The sequence below is a fragment of the Oreochromis aureus genome, linkage group 20 (genome assembly GCF_013358895.1).
Source record: "Oreochromis aureus strain Israel breed Guangdong linkage group 20, ZZ_aureus, whole genome shotgun sequence".
NCBI classification, from domain to species: domain Eukaryota; kingdom Metazoa; phylum Chordata; class Actinopteri; order Cichliformes; family Cichlidae; genus Oreochromis; species Oreochromis aureus.
This window is the reverse complement of record NC_052961.1, coordinates 34,054,037-34,078,459: the sequence shown is the minus strand read 5'-3', so window position 1 is coordinate 34,078,459 and position 24,423 is coordinate 34,054,037. Positions and strand designations below refer to the sequence as shown.

General features: G+C 38.2%; 3 protein-coding genes across 6 annotated transcripts in view; 2 read left to right on the top strand and 1 right to left on the bottom strand.

Annotated features, from left to right (window-relative positions):
* The window catches only part of cfap126 (cilia and flagella associated protein 126), a 20,597-nt gene extending 18,674 nt beyond the window's left edge, over positions 1-1,923 (top strand). Inside the window, exon 5 of the mRNA XM_039603980.1 lies at positions 802-1,923. Within this exon, the coding sequence (XP_039459914.1) occupies positions 802-1,146 (345 nt within the window). The 3' untranslated portion in view covers positions 1,147-1,923. The remainder of the gene's footprint in view (positions 1-801) is intronic.
* Positions 1,138-24,423, bottom strand: zgc:101663 (alpha-1,3-mannosyl-glycoprotein 4-beta-N-acetylglucosaminyltransferase C). Of its 4 annotated transcripts, XM_039603978.1 has the most exons (9): positions 23,944-24,423; positions 23,618-23,679; positions 23,480-23,542; positions 23,336-23,395; positions 23,122-23,253; positions 5,542-5,637; positions 5,306-5,456; positions 4,629-4,883; positions 1,138-4,513 (listed from the first exon to the last, which is right to left on the bottom strand). In XM_039603978.1, the coding sequence occupies exons 5-9, from the start codon at positions 23,188-23,190 to the stop codon at positions 3,618-3,620; spliced, it is 1,467 nt and encodes a 488-aa protein (XP_039459912.1). In that variant the 5' UTR covers positions 23,191-23,253; positions 23,336-23,395; positions 23,480-23,542; positions 23,618-23,679; positions 23,944-24,423; the 3' UTR covers positions 1,138-3,617. The 4 variants fall into 4 exon arrangements, 3 of the variants coding, with proteins under 3 accessions (XP_039459912.1, XP_039459911.1, XP_031599225.1); XM_039603977.1 differs by lacking the exon at positions 23,944-24,423 and having other exon boundaries at positions 23,480-23,620; XM_031743365.2 differs by lacking the exons at positions 23,122-23,253; positions 23,336-23,395; positions 23,480-23,542; positions 23,618-23,679; positions 23,944-24,423 and adding an exon at positions 7,555-7,691.
* LOC120435082 (putative nuclease HARBI1) lies at positions 7,726-22,967 on the top strand. The gene is made up of 4 exons (XM_039603979.1): positions 7,726-7,917; positions 21,027-21,139; positions 21,225-21,336; positions 22,582-22,967. Exons 1-4 carry the CDS (start codon positions 7,755-7,757, stop codon positions 22,962-22,964), a joined length of 771 nt encoding a protein of 256 aa, XP_039459913.1. The 5' UTR covers positions 7,726-7,754; the 3' UTR covers positions 22,965-22,967.

Genomic DNA, 24,423 nt, shown 5'->3' with positions numbered 1-24,423 from the left:
AAATTTGGAAGTTATGTGGAATGTTCTGACATTACTTATTTAAAAAAATCAATTGTTAAGTTTGCTTAAAATGCTACTGGTGGTTATACCAAGGAAAGCTGTAGCAACAGACGCTCGCTGAATATCTATTCCAGAAAGAGAGTTAACTTTAACCGGGGTAACAGACTCTTTGAACTTAATCTGCTCGCTAACAGGTTTTCTTTAACAAACTCTGAGAGAAACTCAAGAGTTTTCTGAGTCCTCACCTTCTGCTGCATCTTAACCAGCTGACAAACATGATAATTAATTTCTTCATTAATAAAGTCGCAAAGAGGAGAGAATTCATTTGCAGAATTCTACATTTTTCATGAAACATTAGTTTGCTTAGTTATTTTTGTACTTCACATGACCCCTTTTACAGTTATTCAGCTGTCAGAGACAGCGATTACATCACAGATTTATTATCAGCTCAGAATCAAATCTATAGACTCCATCTCTGTTATTCTGTAGACAGTAATGCTGTCAGCTAGTTTTCTTACACTGCGAACATTTACTGTACATTACAAACTATGTGGTAATTGGTCACATTGATCTTTTTCTACTAACGCATGTGCTTAAATTAGGTTGGACAAGAAACTCAGAGTTGATCAATTCAGAGTTTGTTTTTAAACTCAGAGTTTGAATCTGCTTCCTGGAACAAGGCCCTGACATTATAAAGAATGCTGAATTTTTAAAGCACTTTGTTTTCAGTCATTTAACAGCAGTTCCATTAAAAAGTATAGTGAATTTAAATGTTTCAGCTTCTGTTTCAATCCTTTTCAGACCAGTTTGAAAGTATCGCAGGATGATGCCACCCAGTCTGCTGCTGCTGAAGCCCGACCAGCTTCTCAGAATTGGTCGATCACTGGGAGTGACAGAACTACCAACCAGAACCAAGCAGGCTCGCAGGCAGCAACAGAACAAGCTACAGGAAATGACAGGCTGCCTAGCCATTGCTCTGCAGCTGAAGAGAATTCAGCTTTGAATCAGGCTGCTGGGGAGAAAAACCATAGCAGGCCTGATACTGGTGAGGGGAGACAAACAAGAAATATGTCAGGAAAAGCAGTCAGCCAGCCATCACAAGCATCCATCAAGCAGAGACAGAGAAACATACAGCAAGACCTGTGAACAGTCCTTTATTTCTCAGTGCATCAGAAAACGACAGAAACCTATAAAAATAAATACATCTGAACAGTAGTAGTGTTGACCGGTTGTAATTAATCCATTTTCACCATGTGAATTATGAAAAGGAAAAATATGGTAATACAAGGAAATGTTATTAGTGTTGCCTCAAATGTTACTAATCGCACTCAAACTGCCCACTACATCAGCCCTTCACTTCTCCTGTGCCTTTTACCTCTACTCTGAAAAACATGTTGTCAAGTTGACACTCCAATCAAGAATCTCTTATTGTTCCGTCAGCTGACCAGTGTAATTGGTTCCAGCATTACTGAATGATGGAGAAGAATAAAAGGCATTGTTCTCTCACACACGCTATTGGTTAGTAACATTACAAGTGTTCAGTGTACTGTCAGAGTTTGTGATAGGTTCAGCAGCATTTTGCAGCTTTAGTCTGTCACATTTGTAAAGCTTTGTATGTACTTGATTCTGTTTTATAAAGCTAATCATTGGGAAATTGTAAGCAGCCCATTTTCATATCCCACTATATCAAACCATGAACGGATGAAGCCAGAGTTTTGGTAAATACTGTGGTGTTTATCCTCTTTCTTTGTTAATCGAGGTTGTATTAATTTGGAATCTGTGGGTGCTCCCAGAAGATGGGGTATGTGTTCATTTGTTGCATGAAATGGGTTGATTGGATACTTCATAATTCAATCCAGAAGCAGGGCATAAGACCATGAAAGGAAAACTGGCAGTGCAAAAAAAAAAAAAAAAAAAAAAAAAGCAAGAGGGGCATTCTCACAGAATGTTTTTAATCTACTTCTTACACTATAAATTTTAATTACTGTCCTATAAAGAAGTAGATGCAGAAATTCAGTTTTTAGCCAAATTAAAGTGAAATTAATCTCACTTATTATTATCTGTTATATATTCTAAAATTGAAACAGATTTGTCTAATTAGCTGAATGAATGCAGGTTCCAGTGGAAAGATGTACCTTTGTGTCTTCAGTACATATCTTTGTTGGGCTGTGTTAAAAACATGCAGTTCAACAGGTGGCTAATGGATGGACACTTTCTCTCAGAGAGAAAGAGCTACTTTTCCCTGCTCTGTTATTCACAACAGGTTGCCACAGTGGCTAACTCTGCATGTAGAATGGTAAATAGACTGGTTCTTGTATCTACTCTACTTGGGCACTTTATACAACATGTCTCATTCACCCATTTACACATCAGTGTTCAAGCGCTTTCTATGTAACATTCACACACACTCACATTCAGATGAATGCGTCAGGATTCAGTATCGTACCCAAGGATACTTTGGCATGCTTTTTTCAGCCAAGTTTAATGCGAAAGAGTGTAAACTGGTCTGAAGCAAGTTAGATGTGCAATATAAATTTAATCTAGTCAAGGGATCCATCCATCCTCTTAACTGCTTATCAGATTTAGATTTGGGCATGGGAGCCTGAAGCAAAGAGTCACCTGAGATGGTTACCAGTCCATCACAAGACCAACAGAAAAATGGTCGATGACTCATGCTCACATTCACACCTGCAGCCAATTTACAACCACCAGTTAACCTAACGTGCATGTCTTTGGAGGAGGAAGCTACGGTGCCCAAAGAGAACCTACACAGACACTCCAAAAAACAAGCTTTCAGTTGGCACATTTGAACCCAGACTTTTCATGCTGTGAGCCAACAGAAAGAACCCACTGTACTGCTTTTGTGATACTGAAAACTCAACATACCTTGTTAACCCATTACCCTTTATAGTGCATCCCCCCGGAATCAAATAAAAACATATGTACTTATCGGAAAAAGGAGCTGAGGTATTTAAGAAAGCAAAAATTCCTATTACAAAAACCAAAAAAACCAAACAAAAAACAAAAAACAGATCAAACTGCAAATGGGAGCTGACATCTTTTATCCTCTCTGTGTAGTTGGTGTAACATGTGACAGACGTACACTATTTATAGATCTAGCCTGAGGTTTGAATCAGGCCGCTGATGAGAAAAGCCATAGCAGGCCTGATACTGGTGAGGGGAGACAAACAGGTAATATTTCAGCAAAAGCAGTTGGCCAGCCATCACAAGCATTGACCACCTATTGACCAATAGGTGGCAACCTACAATCAATAGGTCTCATAATAAGCACATGGATGTTCTCTCTTCTTCATTTTAAAACAATGAATTAATGAAGAGTGCAGTTTCACACACAATGCAATTAGCCAAATGCATTAACAGTACATACATACAACACATGGAGTTGATTGTCTGATTATAGCTCCTTGATTCGGTGAAGAGACAACATATCATCACAAAGTTTGGTCAAACTTGCTTCAAAGTGACAATTTGCTTAGAGCACTTAGTTGATGTTTGATAAATGAAACATTTTAACAAGGCACACAAGTCCTAAGTTCAGTTTGGCATATTTTGATCAAAATAGTTTTTAATCTGCGAGGAAGAACTAACATCTATGTCTATTGATGAGGTAAAGTCGGCTTTGTGGTGATTCTGATTTTCGTAATGATCAACCAGTCCTTCTGAGTAGCTGTGATCTTTATCTTCAGGCACGAAGAGGCTGAGCTGTACTTTTTATCCAACTCCTGCATTTTAAACTTTCCATTCTCAAAGGCTCCCACTGACTCAAACTCTGTACAACTCTTCTCTTTGTCTGTGGCCACCACATTGTGACCCATCTCCACCTCACCTGACTCCAGGATGTCTTTGCCTCCTGACCCCGTTTCAACAAATATCCCTGTCACCACCGTAGGCTCAGTGAACACTACAGTCAGGTAATTTCCTTTTTCTGGGGTGCGGCCCCAGAAGAAACCTTCCCCAGCATCCCAGGCCAGTTTGGGGAAGTGCTTCTGATAGGTGGACATGTCAGAGTAAACTTCAGCTGATGGATTGGTATAGATGTCCTCCTCAAAATCCTTGTCTTTCAGCTTATTGTATGTGCCTTGAAATGAGGAGAAAGTTCCCATGTGTTGAAACAGCGAGGGTTTGAAAAGGATGGTCTCCTTTTGAGTCATCACCTCTCGGAAGTGATTCATCAACCAGTCACAGGGCATTTCCTGGTAAAAGATGAAGAGAAAGCGAGCCAAAAGAGGAAGATGGGCTGATTTGTAGAGTTTACCAATGTAGCCGAGGGCAGAGAATTCCAGCGTTGCCCAGGTGGACTTTTTTCCTTCTTGCTCCTCAACTCGCTTTTTAATGGTTGTGAGGAAGTTTTTTGCAGAGAACACGTCATCCTCTAGCTGAAGGTAATACCGTCCAAGACCAGCACAATAGTGGATCAGGGCGGAATAATCCAGGTTCTGCTTGGAGCGGAACGTTACTCTTTCGGGAGCGTCGTTGAAATTCCTCTTCAGACCTACAGAGAACCAGACAGATTTGTATCACAAAAAACAAAACAAACAAACAAAAAAACCCATTCCAACCGTATGTGAATGAATTTGTACACTGGGGTGATTGCATGTGAGCTGCACCTGTAATAGGAGGGTACCAGTCCTGGGGAACATGGATAACCAAAAGGTGGCCTTGTTCCAACTCAGAGGCAAAAGCCGATTTGATCTCCTTCACAGTGTCGACTCTCCAGCTGACGTCGAAATCTGCTAGCAGCACTACCACCACCATGAAGGAGCGCTCCTCAGGAGACGACTGGGAGAAGATGGATTTCAATGTGGGGACCAGATAGCTGCCCTTCTTCCTCTTTACTGAGGATAATCCAACAGATAAATACTCTGAAGCCGAAAGAAAAAGGAAAAAAGTGAAGGGTTTTATGCAATTTCAAATCCAAAGCTGAGGCTGAAAAATATTTCTGATAACAATAAATTAATTAGGCGTGATATTCAGCATGGCAAAACCTTCAGACTGTGAGTGAAAAAAGTAAAACAAAAAAAGGAGAATTATCATTGAAATAAAAACAAATAAATCCATGACATAAATACCAAAATAATACAAAATAAGGCACAACTGCTCATATAAATAGGAATATGCAAGTGATAGCGGAAAAACGCAATCCATAGTTTCCATAACTTAGGGAACAACACCAGAAAGTGCTGTCATTATTTCTATTCATGACTTTTTGCAATTTCTTTTTTTATGGTTTGATAAGGCAGCAGCCACCTTATCATAATAATGAGAACAAAGTGTGGAGACTCACTCTGTTGAGTAGGCAGCACTCCAGCAAGCAGCTGATAGGACACATTGAAACTCAGATAATCTGCCTGGTCAATCCAGGACTCCATACTAACAAGCCTGTCTGCTTGCCATGTTAACTTATGATGAACTGTTTCAGGTGACCTTGCAAAGACCTGCAAAACAACAACAACAACAACTAAAACAAACCCAAAAGACAAAAAAACAAAACTCAAATTCTATGTGTAGGTGTGTTCTTACAGCCAGGAAGTCACAATGGTTAATGACATATAATCCCCCAATGACAAGCAGCACTGCCACAACAATATTCTTCTTCTTCGAATGAATCCGCATTTCCTATCACAAACACATATGTGATATTCCATCCGTTATGCTGGTGTGTGAGTCAACTACAACTGTAAATAATTCAGCCAATAGTTAATGATTCAGAAGGCTTGGACACTGGTTACACGGAACTGAGTGTGTTGTTTTAACTTAGAGTCTCAAATATACACTTTGTATGTGTCAGATACGGTTTATTGAACACTGTTGCTATGCTGTAAATAACCCTGTGTAGCAAGCTGCAAAAGCCCTTTAACATATTCTATAGAGATGCACATTGAGAACCACTTACAGTTCAGGACAGGAAACAAATTATCCCATTCAATACACTTCTTATCTTATCTCTTCTTTTACCAGTGCTGAGACTTGATGAAAGTTAAATTAATGAGTTTTCTGTGCGAGTATGTGAAACAGTGATGACACAGAGTGCTGACTGACACTGACAAATTTTCTTTCTAATGTTAATGTCGTTTAAGATATTAATTGTCAGTGGTCTAGCTCTACTTGATCACAGTAAAAACACAGTTCAGTTTGGCTACAGTTCTTTAGTAGTAATAGAATGTGGCCCAAAAGAATGAACACCACTCCTGCAGCAGATAAGCGTGGATTTGGCATTCTGGTGATGGTGAAGGAAACAGCTGTTAAACACTGTATGAAATCCCATTTGGGTTGAGATCTGGTGACTGAAGGCCACAGCATAAAACCATTTATTTTTTTCGATCAACCCACTCAGTGAAGTGTGAATATAAGTAATTGTTTTAGCTACAGAAAACCTATTTGTACTGATGTATTTAAATGCAAAAAACTCATTTCAAACACAAGCCCTCAATCTGTAAAGTTTGAGACAAACTCATGTGGCATGCTCAGCCCTTATGGCAAACTGTATCCTAACTGACCAAATCTGCTCGAACGGAACAATCTGCAGCTGTTTATTATTTATTCAGCTTTCCCCCCTTAATTTGTCCCTTGTCTGAATATTTCCTACAGCCATTACAGTGCACTCTCCCTCAGACGGAGTTTCTACTAGTGTCCACTGTTACTGTAACCTTTTTTCTTCTTGTTTGGTTACATTGTTTCCGAGTTCTAAACAGAGGAAAGGGCAGCGAGGTTACAGGGAAGCAGTGTGTAAACACTGTAGATGATAAGCCTGAGGTTTATAGCCAGGCTGACCCACTCTTTTTCTTTTTAAACGCACTGAGAAGGAAGGACAAGTAAGGAGATATGAAAAGCGTTGCGTAGTTTCATGTCAGACTAATCCCGAGAGCCAGGCTAGAGGTCAAGCTTTATTTAGATTTTTAAAATGCTTTTGTCAGCGAGTACAGGGTCACTTTATAGGAGATACCAATTATAGCCGAGGCCGCCTCATCTATAATTAGTACGCATTCTCCTCTTTGATTTTTGCAATGTAACGCTCGCTGAAACAAACGCTTCCGGTACAGAACGACGACGCCGCGGTTACCCAAACCATGACTGAGTATAGAGAGCTGTCCGTGTGTTTTAACTTAAACAGCTCTAATTATTTGAAGGTACCGTAAGAAAACTAGCCAGTCTTATGGGACGTGTTCAGATAGTGTCTACAAACAAGTAACTTCCGTAGAAAATATTTCAAATTAAGAAATCCGGGTGTGTTTTTTTTTCGCTACCGAGAACCTGTCTCTGTGCGACCAGGCTTTAAAAAAGTCATATCAGAGTTTAGAAATTATTTTCAACCGTTAACCAGGCAAGTTCCGTCGCGAAAAGTGTTGTGCTATGTATAAACCCACGGCTACGGTAAAGGAGAAGAGTCCAAATAAAGAGTTAGCTGAAGGTACAGTACATGAGCTAAACCAGGCATCCATCCATCCCGTCACTGAAAACAAAAAGCAGCTGCTATGATTCGGAACATAAATGATATACCCAATAAACTTGTGCCTGACCGGCATCTCCACTCACCTCCCTCCGCCGGTTTTCCTTAGCTCGGCGGATAACAGTCAGTGAACGTGTTGAAGTCACGCCGTGATATACTTACAGTACAACGCAGCTAAAGTCAGAAAAGGCACTCACGGAAATTAACTATGACTCGCCCTTTGGCACCCATGTATATAAACCAGTACTGCCGCATTCTGCACGTGTACTTCCACCTATAGTCCCCGATGCTCAACAGGCAACCTCAGGTAGCAGAGGCTGTACGCCAGCCAGGTGTGGCATCACGGTTGAACGACAGCCAACCGCTTGCGTTCAAAGGCGGCCACATTATGGCAAGCCGGAGCTACACCAGGGCCCTGTTTCAGAAAGCCGGTTTAGTGCAAACTCTGAGTAAGTATACCCTGAGTTAACGAAAACTCTGAGTTTTCGGTTTCACAAAGCGAGTTTAGATTAATTCTGAGTGAGTTACTATGACGACACACTCCGTGAAGCTAACCTGCCCCCTAGCAGGTTTACTTCACCTAACCCTGACTTTCTCCGCCTCTTTTTCGGAAACCTTACTGTAGGAAGTGTCAGACATGGCGTGCCCCTTCCTTGAAGAGCCAGTAGATGTTGATGCCCAAATTCTCCGCAGAGCTCTCCGCCGGGAGAGAGTGATTAGAGCGCGTTTGGACATTTTATCATTAGTGTGAATGCTAGTAAAAGCATTCACAGTATTGTTCTTCTAATCTTTATTAGTGTGAATGCTTGCAAAAGCATTCACAGTATTGTTGTTGTAATCTTTATTATTAGTGTGAATGCTTGTAAAAGCATTCACAGTATTGTTCTTCTAATCTTTATTATTAGTGTGAATGCTTCAAGCATTCACAGTATTGTTCTTCTAATCTTTATTATTATTTTCTTTTCCGTGACGCGTTTTCGCCGCTCATCTCCTTCAAAACCGTTCAACTTAGAAAAACCATTCAAACACCATTAGATTCCTCTTCTTTGGGAATGATGTGCTTCTATTTTTCTCATTTTTAACATTTATATTTTTAATTTTATTCAACTTTTTTCAACAAAAATTTCCCATGTATTTCAATGGGGAGATCCTTCAAATTCTCCTTCAACTTACTCATTTTTCAACTCAAACTACTTCGACATACGTTGACATAGAGCCACCATTCAAACTTTAAAACGAAGCCAAGACATTCAACTATTCAACTTGTATTTATCTTTTCAATATCTTTTATACTTTTTCTTCAGTTCCAGTTTAAGTTTCATGATGTTTTTTCACCCGTTTCAGAATTTATAATGGGTGTGTATGGGACGGAATGTTGGGGCTAGAGTGAGACAGCTCAACTGCTAGAGTGAGAGGAGCAAAAAAATTAATCTTAAAATCTTTTTTAAAACTGCTGCTGTGTCTGCAGCGTTTACTCTACAGGTATGATTTTACCCTCAAAACGTAGCCATTGCTGTCCTCTTTCATCCAATGTGTTTACTATTGTACTGGGTGTTATGGTTCTTTCATAAATGTCACCAAAGCACAGCCTCCTCCCTCCAACTCCTCCATAGACTCCAATGTTAAAATGGCTCAGAAAGTTCTTTTGAAAATCAGAAGAGCATGGTGTCTTTCCACTGTCACCACGTCCATATAATAAACTCCACAGGCATGAAAACTGAGAATTCAGTAGACTAGACATTGCTGCCACTCACGGTGAAAGAATTTTGTCAATACGACCTGTACTTTTCATTTGGGAGCGATTTGTTTGGGGCTGACTTTTCTGTTCATTTTAAGCAGCAAAAGTGAGGTGCATGTCTGTGTGCGTGTGTATGGAGCCATTGGGTGCAGTCACTATAGCAACCAGGCTCACACCTGCCTGCCTAACGAGCTCTGTCTCTCTCACTGTGCCAAGATTCATCTTAAACATTTCTCTTTCAACTGCTGCTGTGTCCACAGTGTTTGCTCTACAGACATCATTTTACCCTCAAAAAGTCGCCATCATTCTTCTCTTTCCAACACAGTGTCTTTCAAAGCTCAGAGATGTAAACCTTTAAAACTGTGTGGATCCAAGTGGAGGGATCACATTTCAGTCATTCAGTGATTCAAAGAATATGAACTTTTAATATTCATTCAGATGTTTTCTGACTCTAAATTTTCTTTTCTCATTACTTAGGTTTTTCTAATTTACATTTAAAACATTTTCAGCTATTTTCCAACTTCTTCTCTGTGCTTGTCAGCTTTTAGCAGTTCAGCACTTTTGTTTTCAGGTGAAAATTTCTGTATTTTTCATCTCATTCAACATTTTTAACTTAAAATTCCGCAATTAATTCTTTTCAGTGCATATATTCAGATTCAAGCATTCACACTGCAGTTTCTTCAGAAAATGCACTTTCTAGTTATTATTATTAGTGTGAATGCTTGTAAAAGCATTCACAGTATTGTTCTTCTAATCTTTATTATTCTATTTTATTATTATTATCTATTCCGTACGTTTTTTGTACTCCTTCTCCTTCAAAACCGTTCCACTTAGAAAAACCATTCAAACACCATTAGATTCCTCTTCTTTTGGACACGACTGCTTCTATTTTTCTCATTTTTAACATTTATATTTTTAATTTTATTCAACTTTTTTCAACAAAAATTTCCCATGTATTTCAATGGGGAGACCCTTCAAATCCTCATTCAACTTATTCATTTTTGAACTCCTACTACTTCCACATACATTGACGTAGAGCCATCATTCAAACTTTAAAACGAAGACAAGACATTCAACTATTCAACTTGTATTTATCTTTTCAATATCTATTGTACTTTTGCTTCAGTTCCAGTTTAAGTTTCATGATGTTTTTTCAGCCGTTTCAGAGTTTATAATGGGTGTGTATGGGACGGAATGTTGGGGCTAGAGTGAGACAGCTCAACTGCTAGAGTGAGAGGAGCAAAAAAATTAATCTTAAAATATTTTTTAAAACTGCTGCTGTGTCCGCAGCGTTTGCTCCACTAGTCTGATTTTACCCTCAAAACGTAGCCATCGCTGTCCTCTTTCATCCAATGTGTTTACTATTGTACTAAGTGTTATGGTTCTTTCATAAATGTCACCAAAGCACAGCCTCCTCCCTCCAACTCCTCCATAGACTCCAATGTTAAAATGGCTCAGAAGGTTCGTTTGAAAATCAGAAGTACAGGCTGTCTTTCCACTGTCACCACGTCCATATATTAAACTCTACAAGCATGAAAACTGAGAATTCAGTAGACTAGACATTGCTGTCGCCTCCCGGTGAAAGAATTTTGTCAATACGACCTATACTTTTCATTTGGGAAGGATTTGTTTGGGCCTGACTTTTCTGTTCATTTTAAGCAGCAAAAGTGAGGTGCATGTCTGTGTGCGTGTGTATGGAGCCACTGGGTGCAGTCACTATAGCAACCAGGCTCACACCTGCCTGCCTAACGAGTTCTGTCTCTCACTGTGCCAAGATTCATCTTAAACACTTCTCTTTCAACTGCTGCTGTGTCCATAGTGTTTGCTCTACAGCCATCATTTTACCCTCAAAACGTCGCCATCGTTGTTCTCTTTCCAACACTGCATCTTTCAAAGCTCAGAGATGTAAAGTTTTTAAACTGTGTGGATCCAAGTGCAGGGATCACATTTTAGTCATTCAGTGATTCAAAGAATATGAACTTTTAATATTCATTCAGATGTTTTCTGACTCTAAATTTTCTTTTCTCATTACTTAGGTTTTTCTAATTTACATTTAAAACATTTTCAGCTATTTTCCAACTTCTTCTCTGTGCTTGTCAGCTTTTAGCAGTTCAGCACTTTTGTTTTCAGGTGAAAATTTCTGTATTTTTCATCTCATTCAACATTTTTAACTTAAAATTCAGCAATTAATTCTTTTCAGTGCATATATTCAGATTCAAGCATTCACACTGCAGTTTCTTCAGAAAATGCACTTTCTAGTTAGTGTGAATGCTTGTAAAAGCATTCACAGTATTGTTGTTGTAATCTTTATTATTAGTGTGAATGCTTGTAAAAGCATTCACAATATTGTTCTTCTAATCTTTATTATTATTATTTTTCCTATTCCGCACGTTTTTCGACTATCTCCTTCAAAACCGCTCAACTTAGAAAACCATTCAAACACCATTAGATTCCTCTTCTTTTGAATGGTGTGCTTCTATTTTTCTCATTTATAACATTTATATTTTTAAAATTATTCAACTTTTTTCAACAAAATTTCCCATGTATTTCAATGGGGAGACCCTTCAAATCCTCATTCAACTTACTCATTTTCAAACTGTATCTACTTCAACATACGTTGACATAGAGCTACCATTCAAACTTTAAAACGAAGACAAGACATTCAACTATTCAACTTGTATTTATCTTTTCAATATCTGTTATACTTTTTCTTCAGTTCCAGTTTAAGTTTCATGATGTTTTTTCAGCCGCTTTCAGAGTTTATAATGGGTGTGTATGGGACGGAATGTTGGGGCTAGAGTGAGACAGCTCAACTGCCAGAGTGAGAGGAGCGAAAAAATTAATCTTAAAATATTTTTTAAAACTGCTGCTGTGTGAGCAGCTTTTGCTCCACAGGTATGATTTTACCCTCAAAACGTAGCCATCGCTGTCCTCTTTCATCCAATGTGTTTACTATTGTACTAGGTGTTATGGTTCTTTCATAAATGTCACCAAAGCACAGCCTCCTCCCTCCAACTCCTCCATAGACTCTAATGTTAAAATGGCTCAGAAGGTTCGTTTGAAAATCAGAAGAGCATGGTGTTTTTACACTGTCACCACGTCCATATAATAAACTCCACAGGCATGAAAACTGAGAATTAGGTAGACTGGACATTGCTGCCGCCACGGTGAAAGAATTTCATCAATAGGACCTGTACTTTTCATTTGGGAAGGATTTGTTTGGGCCTGACTTTTCTGTTCATTTTAAGCAGCAAAAGTGAGGTGCATGTCTGTGCGTGTGTATGGAGCCATTGGGTGCAGTCACTATAGCAACCAGGCTCACACCTGCCTGCCTAATGAGCTCTCTCTCTCTCTCACTGTGCCAACATTCATCTTAAACACTTCTCTTTCAACTGCTGCTCTGTCCGCAGTGTTTGCTCTACAGCCATCATTTTACCCTCAAAACGTTGCCATCGTTCTTCTCTTTCCAACACTGTGTCTTTCAAAGCTCAGAGATGTAAAGCTTTCAAACTGTGTGGATCCAAGTGGAGGGATCACATTTTAGTCATTCAGTGATTCAAAGAATATGAACTTTTAATATTCATTCAGATGTTTTCTGACTCGAAATTTTCTTTTCTCATTACTTAGGTTTTTCTAATTTACATTTAAAACATTTTCAGCTATTTTCCAACTTCTTCTCTGTGCTTGTCAGCTTTTAGCAGTTCAGCACTTTTGTTTTCAGGTGAAAATTTCTGTATTTTTCATCTCATTCAACATTTTTAACTTAAAATTCAGCAATTAATTCTTTTCAGTGCATATATTCAGATTCAAGCATTCACACTGCAGTTTCTTCAGAAAATGCACTTTCTAGTTCTATTTTATTATAGATTCCGTACGTTTTTTGTAGTCTATCTCCTTCAAAACCGTTCAACTTAGAAAAACCATTCAAACACCGTTAGATTCCTCTTCTTTTGGACATGACTGCTTTCTACTTTTCTCATTTTAACTTTTATATTTTTAATTTTATTCAACTTTTTCAACAAAAATTTCCCATGTATTTCAATGGGGAGACCCTTCAAATTCTTCTTCAACTCACTCCTCTTTAAACTGTATCTACTTCCACATACGTTGACATAGAACCACCATTCAAACTTTAAAACGAAGACAAGACATTCAACTATTCAACTTGTATTTATCTTTTCAATATCTGTTATACTTTTTCTTCAGTTCCAGTTTAAGTTTCATGATGTTTTTTCAGCCGTTTCAGAGTTTATAATGGGTGTGTATGGGACGGAATGTTGGGGCTAGAGTGAGACAGCTCAACTGCTAGAGTGAGAGGAGCGAAAAAATTAATCTTAAAATCTTTTTTAAAACTGCTGCTGTGTCCGCAGCGTTTGCTCTACAGGTATGATTTTACCCTCAAAACGTAGCCATCGCTGTCCTCTTTCATCCAATGTGTTTACTATTGTACTAGGTGTTATGGTTCTTTCATAAATGTCACCAAAGCACAGCCTCCTCCTCCAACTCCTCCATAGACTCCAATGTTAAAATGGCTCAGAAGGTTCGTTTGAAAATCAGAAGTACAGGCTGTCTTTCCACTGTCACCACGTCCATATATTAAACTCTACAAGCATGAAAACTGAGAATTCAGTAGACTAGACATTGCTGTCGCTCCCGGTGAAAGAATTTTGTCAATACGACCTATACTTTTCATTTGGGAAGGATTTGTTTGGGCCTGACTTTTCTGTTCATTTTAAGCAGCAAAAGTGAGGTGCATGTCTGTGTGCGTGTGTATGGAGCCACTGGGTGCAGTCACTATAGCAACCAGGCTCACACCTGCCTGCCTAACGAGTTCTGTCTCTCACTGTGCCAAGATTCATCTTAAACACTTCTCTTTCAACTGCTGCTGTGTCCATAGTGTTTGCTCTACAGCCATCATTTTACCCTCAAAACGTCGCCATCGTTGTTCTCTTTCCAACACTGCGTCTTTCAAAGCTCAGAGATGTAAAGTTTTTAAACTGTGTGGATCCAAGTGCAGGGATCACATTTTAGTCATTCAGTGATTCAAAGAATATGAACTTTTAATATTCATTCAGATGTTTTCTGACTCTAAATTTTCTTTTCTCATTACTTAGGTTTTTCTAATTTACATTTAAAACATTTTCAGCTATTTTCCAACTTCTTCTCTGTGCTTGTCAGCTTTTAGCAGTTCAGCACTTTTGTTTTCAGGTGAAAATTTCTGTATTTTTCATCTCATTCAACATTTTTAACTTAAAATTCAGCAATTAATTCTTTTCAGTGCATATATTCAGATTCAAGCATTCACACTGCAGTTTCTTCAGAAAATGCACTTTCTAGTTAGTGTGAATGCTTGAAAAGCATTCACAGTATTGTTCTTCTAATCTTTATTCTATTTTATTAGTGTGAATGCTTGTAAAAGCATTCACAGTATTGTTCTTCTAATCTTTATTATTATTATTATTTCCTATTCCGTACGTTTTTCGCCGACTATCTCCTTCAAAACCGTTCAACTTAGAAAAACCATTCAAACACCATTAGATTCCTCTTCTTTTGGAATGGTGTGCTTCTATTTTTCTCATTTTAACATTTATATTTTTAATTTTATTTAACTTTTTCAACAAAAATTTCCCATGTATTTCAATGGGGAGACCCTTCAAATTCTCCTTCAACTCACTCATTTTTAAACTGTATCTACTTCCACATACGTTGACATAGAGCCACCATTCAAACTTTAAAACGAAGACAAGACATTCAACTATTCAATTTGTATTTATCTTTTCAATATCTATTATACTTTTTCTTCAGTTCCAGTTTAAGTTTCATGATGTTTTTTCACCCATTTCAGAGTTTATAATGGGTGTGTATGGGACGGAATGTTGGAGGTTAGAGTGAGAGCTTCAACTGCTAGAGTGAGAGGAGCGAAAAAATTAATCTTAAAATATTTTTTAAAACTGCTGCTGTGTCCGCAGCGTTTGCTCTACTGGTCTGATTTTACCCTCAAAACATAGCCATCGCTGTCCTCTTTCATCCAATGTGTTTACTATTGTACTAGGTGTTATGGTTCTTTCATAAATGTCACCAAAGCACAGCCTCCTCCCTCCAACTCCTCCATAGACTCTAATGTTAAAATGGCTCAGAAGGTTCGTTTGAAAATTAGAAGAGCATGGTGTCTTTACACTGTCACCACGTCCATATAATAAACTCCACAAGCATGAAAATTCGGTAGACAGGACATTGCTGTCGCTCACGGTGAAAGAATTTCGTCAATAGGACCTGTACTTTTCATTTGGGAGCGATTTGTTTCGACCTGACTTTTCTGTTCATTTTAAGCAGCAAAAGTGAGGTGCATGTCTGTGTGCGTGTGTATGGAGCCATTGGGTGCAGTCACTATAGCAACCAGGCTCACACCTGCCTGCCTAACGAGCTCTGTCTCTCACTGTGCCAAGATTCATCTTAAGCACTTCTCTTTCAACCACTGCTGTGTCCACAGTGTTTGCTCTACAGCCATCATTTTACCCTCAAAACGTAGCCATCGTTGTTCTCTTTCCAACACTGTGTCTTTCAAAGCTCAGAGATGTAAATTTTCTAAACTGTGTGGATCCAAGTGCAGGGATCATATTTTAGTCATTCAGTGATTCAAAGAATATGAACTTTTAATATTCATTCAGATGTTTTCTGACTCTAAATTTTCTTTTCTCATTACTTAGGTTTTTCTAATTTACATTTAAAACATTTTCAGCTATTTTCCAACTTCTTCTCTGTGCTTGTCAGCTTTTAGCAGTTCAGCACTTTTGTTTTCAGGTGAAAATTTCTGTATTTTTCATCTCATTCAACATTTTTAACTTAAAATTCAGCAATTAATTCTTTTCAGTGCATATATTCAGATTCAAGCATTCACACTGCAGTTTCTTCAGAAAATGCACTTTCTAGTTAGTGTGAATGCTTGTAAAAGCATTCACAGTATTGTTGTTGTAATCTTTATTATTAGTGTGAATGCTTGTAAAAGCATTCACAATATTGTTCTTCTAATCTTTATTAGTGTGAATGCTTGTAAAAGCATTCACAGTATTGTTCTTCTAATCTTTATTCTATTTTATTATCTATTCCGTACGTTTTTTGTACTCCTACTCCTTCAAAACCGTTCAACTTAGAAAAACCATTCAAACACCGTTAGATTCCTCTTCTTTTGGACATGACTGCTTCTACTTTTCTCATTTTTAACATTTATATTTTTAATTTTATTCAACTTTTTCAACAAAAATTTCCCATGTATTTCAATGGGAGACCCTTCAAATCCTCATTCAACTTACTCATTTTCAAACTGTATCTACTTCAACATACGTTGACATAGAGCCACCATTCAAACTTTAAAATGAAGACGAGACATTCAACTATTCAAATTGTATTTATCTTTTCAATATCTGTTATACTTTTTCTTCAGTTCCAGTTTAAGTTTCATGATGTTTTTCAGCCGCTTTCAGCGTTTATAATGGGTGTGTATGGGACGGAATGTTGGGGCTAGAGTGAGACAGCTCAACTGCTAGAGTGAGAGGAGCGAAAAAAAATTAATCTTAAAATCTTTTTAAAACTGCTGCTGTGTCCGCAGCGTTTGCTCTACAGGTATGATTTTACCCTCAAAACGTAGCCATCGCTGTCCTCTCTCATCCAATGTGTTTACTATTGTGCTAGGTGTTATGGTTCTTTCATAAATGTCACCAAAGCACAGCCTCCTCCCTCCAACTCCTCCATAGACTCCAATGTTAAAATGGCTCAGAAAGTTCCTTTGAAAATCAGAAGAGCAGGCTGTCTTTACACTGTCACCACGTCCATATAATAAACTCCACAGGCATGAAAACTGAGAATTAGGTAGACTAGACATTGCTGCCGCTCACGGTGAAAGAATTTTGTCAATACGACTTATACTTTTCATTTGGGAGCGATTTGTTTCGGCCTGACTTTTCTGTTCATTTTAAGCAGCAAAAGTGAGGTGCATGTCTGCGTGTGTATGGGGCCATTGGGTGCAGTCACTATAGCAACCAGGCTCACACCTGCCTGCCTAACGAGCTCTCTCTCACTCTGCCAAGATTCATCTTAAACATTTCTCTTTCAACTGCTGCTGTGTCCACAGTGTTTGCTCTACAGCCATCATTTTACCCTCAAAACGAAGCCATCGTTGTTCTCTTTCCACCAGCATGTCTTTCAAAGCTCAGAGATGTAAACCTTTAAAAGTGTGTGGATCCAAGTGGAGGGATTACACTTTAGTCATTCAGTGATTCAAAGAATATGAACTTTTAATATTCATTCAGATGTTTTCTGACTCTAAATTTTCTGTTCTCATTTCTTAGGTTTTCCAAATTTTAATTTAAAAACTTTTCAGCTATTTTCCAACTTCTTCTGCGTGAACATCAGCTTTCAAAAGTTCTGCACTTTTGTTTTCAGGTTAAAAACTCTGTATTTTCCATCTCATTCAACATTTTTATTTTTAACTTAAAATTCAGCAATTAATTCATTTCAGTGCATACATTCAGATTCAAGCATTCACACTGCAGTTTCTTCAGAAAATGCACTTTCTAGTTATTATTATTTTTTCCTATTCCGTGCGTTTTTTTCCGACTATCTCCTTCAAAACCGTTCAACTTAGAAAACCATTCAAACACCATTAGATTCCTCTTCTTTTGGAATGGTGTGCTTCTATTTTTCTCATTTATAACATTTATATTTTTAAAATTATTCAACTTTTTTCAACAAAAATTTCCCATGTATTTCAATGGGGAGACCCTTCAAATCCTCATTCAACTTACTCATTTTCAAACTGTATCTACTTCAACATACGTTGACATAGAGCTACCATTCAAACTTTAAAACGAAGACAAGACATTCAACTATTCAACTTGTATTTATCTTTTCAATATCTGTTATACTTTTCTTCAGTTCCAGTTTAAGTTTCATGATGTTTTTCAGCCGTTTCAGAGTTTATAATGGGTGTGTATGGGACGGAATGTTGGGGCTAGAGTGAGACAGCTCAACTGCCAGAGTGAGAGGAGCGAAAAAATTAATCTTAAAATATTTTTAAAACTGCTGCTGTGTGAGCAGCTTTTGCTCCACAGGTATGATTTTACCCTCAAAACGTAGCCATCGCTGTCCTCTTTCATCCAATGTGTTTACTATTGTACTAGGTGTTATGGTTCTTTCATAAATGTCACCAAAGCACAGCCTCCTCCCTCCAACTCCTCCATAGACTCTAATGTTAAAATGGCTCAGAAGGTTCGCTTTGAAAATCAGAAGAGCATGGTGTTTTTACACTGTCACCACGTCCATATAATAAACTCCACAGGCATGAAAACTGAGAATTAGGTAGACTGGACATTGCTGCCGCTCACGGTGAAAGAATTTCATCAATAGGACCTGTACTTTTCATTTGGGAAGGATTTGTTTGGGCCTGACTTTTCTGTTCATTTTAAGCAGCAAAAGTGAGGTGCATGTCTGTGCGTGTGTATGGAGCCATTGGGTGCAGTCACTATAGCAACCAGGCTCACACCTGCCTGCCTAATGAGCTCTCTCTCTCTCACTGTGCCAACATTCATCTTAAACACTTCTCTTTCAACTGCTGCTCTGTCCGCAGTGTTTGCTCTACAGCCATCATTTTACCCTCAAAACGTTGCCATCGTTCTTCTCTTTCCAACACTGTGTCTTTCAAAGCTCAGAGATGTAAAGCTTTCAAACTGTGTGGATCCAAGTGGAGGGATCACATTTTAGTCATTCAGTGATTCAAAGAATATGAACTTTTAATATTCATTCAGATGTTTTCTGACTCGAAATTTTCTTTTCTCATTACTTAGGTTTTTCTAATTTACATTTAAAACATTTTCAGCTATTTTCCAACTTCTTCTCTGTGCTTGTCAGCTTTTAGCAGTTCAGCACTTTTGTTTTCAGGTGAAAATTTCTGTATTTTTCATCTCATTCAACATTTTTAACTTAAAATTCAGCAATTAATTCTTTTCAGTGCATATATTCAGATTCAAGCATTCACACTGCAGTTTCTTCAGAAAATGCACTTTCTAGTTCTATTTTATTATAGATTCCGTACGTTTTTTGTAGTCTATCTCCTTCAAAACCGTTCAACTTAGAAAAACCATTCAAACACCGTTAGATTCCTCTTCTTTTGGACATGACTGCTTCTACTTTTCTCATTTTTAACTTTTATATTTTTAATTTTATTCAACTTTTTTCAACAAAAATTTCCCATGTATTTCAATGGGGAGACCCTTCAAATTCTTCTTCAACTCACTCCTCTTTAAACTGTATCTACTTCCACATACGTTGACATAGAACCACCATTCAAACTTTAAAACGAAGACAAGACATTCAACTATTCAACTTGTATTTATCTTTTCAATATCTGTTATACTTTTTCTTCAGTTCCAGTTTAAGTTTCATGATGTTTTTTCAGCCGTTTCAGAGTTTATAATGGGTGTGTATGGGACGGAATGTTGGGGCTAGAGTGAGACAGCTCAACTGCTAGAGTGAGAGGAGCGAAAAAATTAATCTTAAAATCTTTTTAAAACTGCTGCTGTGTCCGCAGCGTTTGCTCTACAGGTATGATTTTACCCTCAAAACGTAGCCATCGCTGTCCTCTTTCATCCAATGTGTTTACTATTGTACTAGGTGTTATGGTTCTTTCATAAATGTCACCAAAGCACAGACTCCTCCCTCCAACTCCTCCATAGACTCCAATGTTAAAATGGCTCAGAAAGTTCCTTTGAAAATCAGAAGAGCAGGCTGTCTTTACACTGTCACCACGTCCATATAATAAACTCCACAGGCATGAAAACTGAGAATTAGGTAGACTAGACATTGCTGCCGCTCACGGTGAAAGAATTTTGTCAATACGACATGTACTTTTCATTTGGGAAGGATTTGTTTGGGGCTGACGTTTCTGTTCATTTTAAGCAGCAAAAGTGAGGTGCATGTCTGTGTGCGTGTGTATGGAGCCATTGGGCTCAGTCACTATAGCAACCAGGCTCACACCTGCCTGCCTAACGAGCTCTCTCTCACTCTGCCAAGATTCATCTTGAACACTTCTCTTTCAACTGCTGCTGTGTCCACAGTGTTTGCTCTACAGCCATCATTTTACCCTCAAAACGAAGCCATCGTTCTTCTCTTTCCAACACAGTGTCTTTCAAAGCTCAGAGATGTAAACCTTTAAAACTGTGTGGATCCAAATGGAGGGATCATATTTTAGTCATTCAGTGATTCAAAGAATATGAACTTTTAATATTCATTCAGATGTTTTCTGACTCTAAATAGTCTTTTCTCATTACTCAGGTTTTTCTAATTTACATTTAAAACATTTTCAGCTATTTTCCAACTTCTTCTCTGTGCTTGTCAGCTTTTAGCAGTTCAGCACTTTTGTTTTCAGGTGAAAATTTCTGTATTTTTCATCTCATTCAACATTTTTAAGTTAAAAGTCAGCAATTAATTCTTTTCAGTGCATATATTCAGATTCAAGCATTCACACTGCAGTTTCTTCAGAAAATGCACTTTCTAGTTTGTATTGCACTTCGTTTTTTTGCAAACGGGAGCTTTCTGTATAATATTGGTGACGCTGAGCACGTTTCCAAGGCTACCGTCTGTCGGGCAGTCAGGAATGTTACAGTTGCACTGAAACGTCTCCTGTACTTGTTTGTGGTGTTCCCGGTCATAGACCCACAAGATTTATCAAAGAGGATTCCACAAAATTGCAGGTATCAGGATGAACAAAACTTAATTCATGATGTGGTGATACTTGAACTACTACTTAAATTTTACATTTATTTTCAGGGTTCCCAGGCGTGATTGGCTGTATAGATGGCACTCACATTCCAATCATTGCCCCTTCAGTAAATGAAGGAGACTATGTGAACAGGAAGTCTTTCCACAGCATTAATGTACAGGTACATAGTTCCCTGTAGCATTTCAAACTAACACATTATTTCATTATGGTAATGGATGCTAATTTGTGTTCTCTGCACTGTGAAGATCATATGTGATGCTGCCAACATTATCACAAATGTGGAAGCCAAGTGGCCAGGCTCTGTTCATGACTCACGAATTTTTCGTGAATGTACACTGAGCACAAAATTTGGACATGGTGAGTTGAAAATACTTTAAAATATATAAAGACCAATTGCTACAGGGACATTTGAACCAAGGTTATTATTGTTAACGAAAACTAACGAAATAACGAAAACTAGAAGTGAAAAAACATTTTCGTTAACGGAAATAAAAATAAAAACAAAAAAAGGAAAACTAACTAAAACTGTAATGAGTGTTCACAAAACTAACTAAAATTAACTGAATTTATAGCAAAAATGTGTTTAGTTTTCGTTGATATGTGTGTGTCATACAATAGTCAAGGGTGAAAATGAAGTTTAGTTTCCAGATTTTTTTCTTGCTGTGTCTCATTATGCCAGCAGGTGGCAAGTACGTTAGTCGAGTCGTCTGTGTTGCTGCTCCGTCCACGCGCAGAATCATGTCAGGAGAAGTCGGGAGAAAGCGCCAGAGTCCAATTTGGGATTACTTTGAATATGGCTGTGTTTTGGATAAAGCAAGTGTCTTGTAGTGGAAAGAGACAAATTATGAGGGACATTTCTAAAGGGAAAAAAATCCCACAAACCTTAAAGTGCACTTGAAAAGCTCACACAAGAAGGCTAAGCTAGCTTACCTTGAGAAGGTAAGGGAGCACACTCAACCCTCATCCCCAGAAAACAGAAGCTAACCCCAGGCAATGCAGCGTGATGCATCCCGAGACAACAGGACTGGGATATCTACATAACTGTGTGAGTCAATTGCCTTCAAAAAGTTTATCAATTCACTTGAACCAAAATTACGAACACCCGGTGCTGCAAGAGTTAATAGTCTCATTGGGGCCAAGATATACATTTTATAGTTGCCTGGTATCAATGGTTGTTCATCTGCCCTAATTTATTTATTTAAAGAACCCATAGGTGGGAATGCGAGTTGTCTGTCTCTGCGTGTTAGCCCTGCGACAGACAGGCGACCTGTCCAGGGTGCAGGGTATGGTGGTATGGTAGCTGGAATAGCAACATACCCAAGGATAAGCAGAAGAGAATGACTGATGTGATGAAACTGGGATTTTGTTACACTTAATTATTGCAAACACAACTAAAACTATAACTGAAACTAATCAAAACTAAACTGAAACTAAGGATTTTCAAAAAAATAAAAACTAAACTAGCAAACAATTGGTAAAAACTAATTAAAACTGATATAAAATTGAAAATCTGAAGTCAAAACTAAATAAAAATAAAAACTAATGAAAATTGCAAAACTATTAAAACCCTGATTTGAACTGAAGTGTATCCTTCTGTCTTAGGAGAGTTCACTGGCTACTTGCTTGGTGATAGGGGGTATCCATGTTTACCCTATTTGCTTACCCCTTACCCTGACCCTGAACCGGGCCCACAGCAGCGATATAATCTGGCTCATTGCAGGCAAAAAGCCAGAGTTGAAATGACTATCGGAATGCTTAAGGCCCGGTTCCAGTGCCTTCAAAGACTCAGGGTCACCCCAGAAAGGGCATGTGACATTATTGTGGCATGTGTGATTCTTCACAACATTGCCACAATTAGAGGAGAACACTGTCCTTCTGAACCAAACATCAGCAGTGATCCAAACCATGAACATCCTGACCCTCCCACGGACATACAAGATGGAAGAGCAGTCAGAGACACCATATGTCACAATAATTTCCTTTGACCCATCACCTCAACATGTTGAAAGAAGAATAAACAGATTTTTTGTTCAACTGGCTTTATTGGTCGCCTGTATTTCCTGTACACAAAGTATTAATAAGTATATTATTATGTTGTTCAAACACTGAAATAATTTGACCATCTCTGACCACTTCACCCACCCTTAACTGATGTTCCAGCAGTAAAATCTCAGTCTTGGTCTTTTGGATCTGCTGCTTGAAGTGTTCCATTTCCAAGTCGCATTTTTTAATTTTCTTGATCAAATAGGTCTTGTACAGCTGCTTTACAGGGAGCTATTGAAACACAGAAAATAGCATTGACATTCATAGTACATGCCTACTTAGGTTGGTTGTAAATCAGTGCTGAACATCTTACTGAGGAAAGGTTTGTTGGAGAAGTGGCTGGACCCTCTTCCTCTGCATTTCCATCATCACTCTGTTAGAGACATAGAAAGTCCATGGTTTTATTATAGTACCACATTTTATTCAATTGTTATATTTTCCATTGTAAGATGTAAACCTCATAAAGTGTCTCTGTTGCTTCCTCCTCTGTAACAGCTGTCAATGTTTCTTCATTATTTTCCTGTAGTAAAGAAATTAACAACATTGCTGTTCTACTGTAAACTCATATGATCTGTGGAGTATTAAGAGTACTCACAACTGCATGTTGGTCTGGCTCAACAGGAGGCTGCACCAGATGCAGTACACCATCACCATCAACTGATAGAATATGAGGTTTACAGGTCACTTATAACTTACAAGGGACCAAATGGCAATTAACAAACATATACCAATCACCTTACACTTCATTGTCATTATGCTCTCAAAGACAACCAAGACTGAGGGAAGGCAAAATCAGTAGGAAAATAACTTCACTACAAAATAATTCATTATGGTAAAGAGTTTATCAAATGAATGAGTAGCACTGCAAAGGTGATCAGTGAAGAAAGGATGTATGCACATCATGTATTATTTTGAATTTACCTCTTATGTAGGCACTTGTGTCTTGCGGGGTTATTGACTCTGAGGATGTCCCCGCAGAGATGCCTTCAGCCACAGGGCGCCCACTGTTTTGGCTGAGGGCCAACTGCTCAGCCTCTGTGAGTGGTGGTGGTGGAGGACCCCCACCTGTTTTTCGGGCCTCTGCTTTTTTTCTGTTGGCTATAACGGGTCACATTTGAGCATACAGAGTAAGCAAATATGTACTTGTAATGTGCTCAGATAATTTCAATAAGTGCTTATAGAAAGAAAATTAATGTAGCCTCTAACTGCAATTGATTTACATAGGACAAACAGACCAAGCACTATGGCTCATAATACAATTACACCTTACCTGTTTGGACTATATTTTTATATTTCATTTTTACTTGCTGCCGGGAACGTTTGGGGCCTGTTGGGTTGCACCTGCGCTCACATCACATCACAAAATAAAATGTATAAAATAAAAGATAAAATGAAATATAA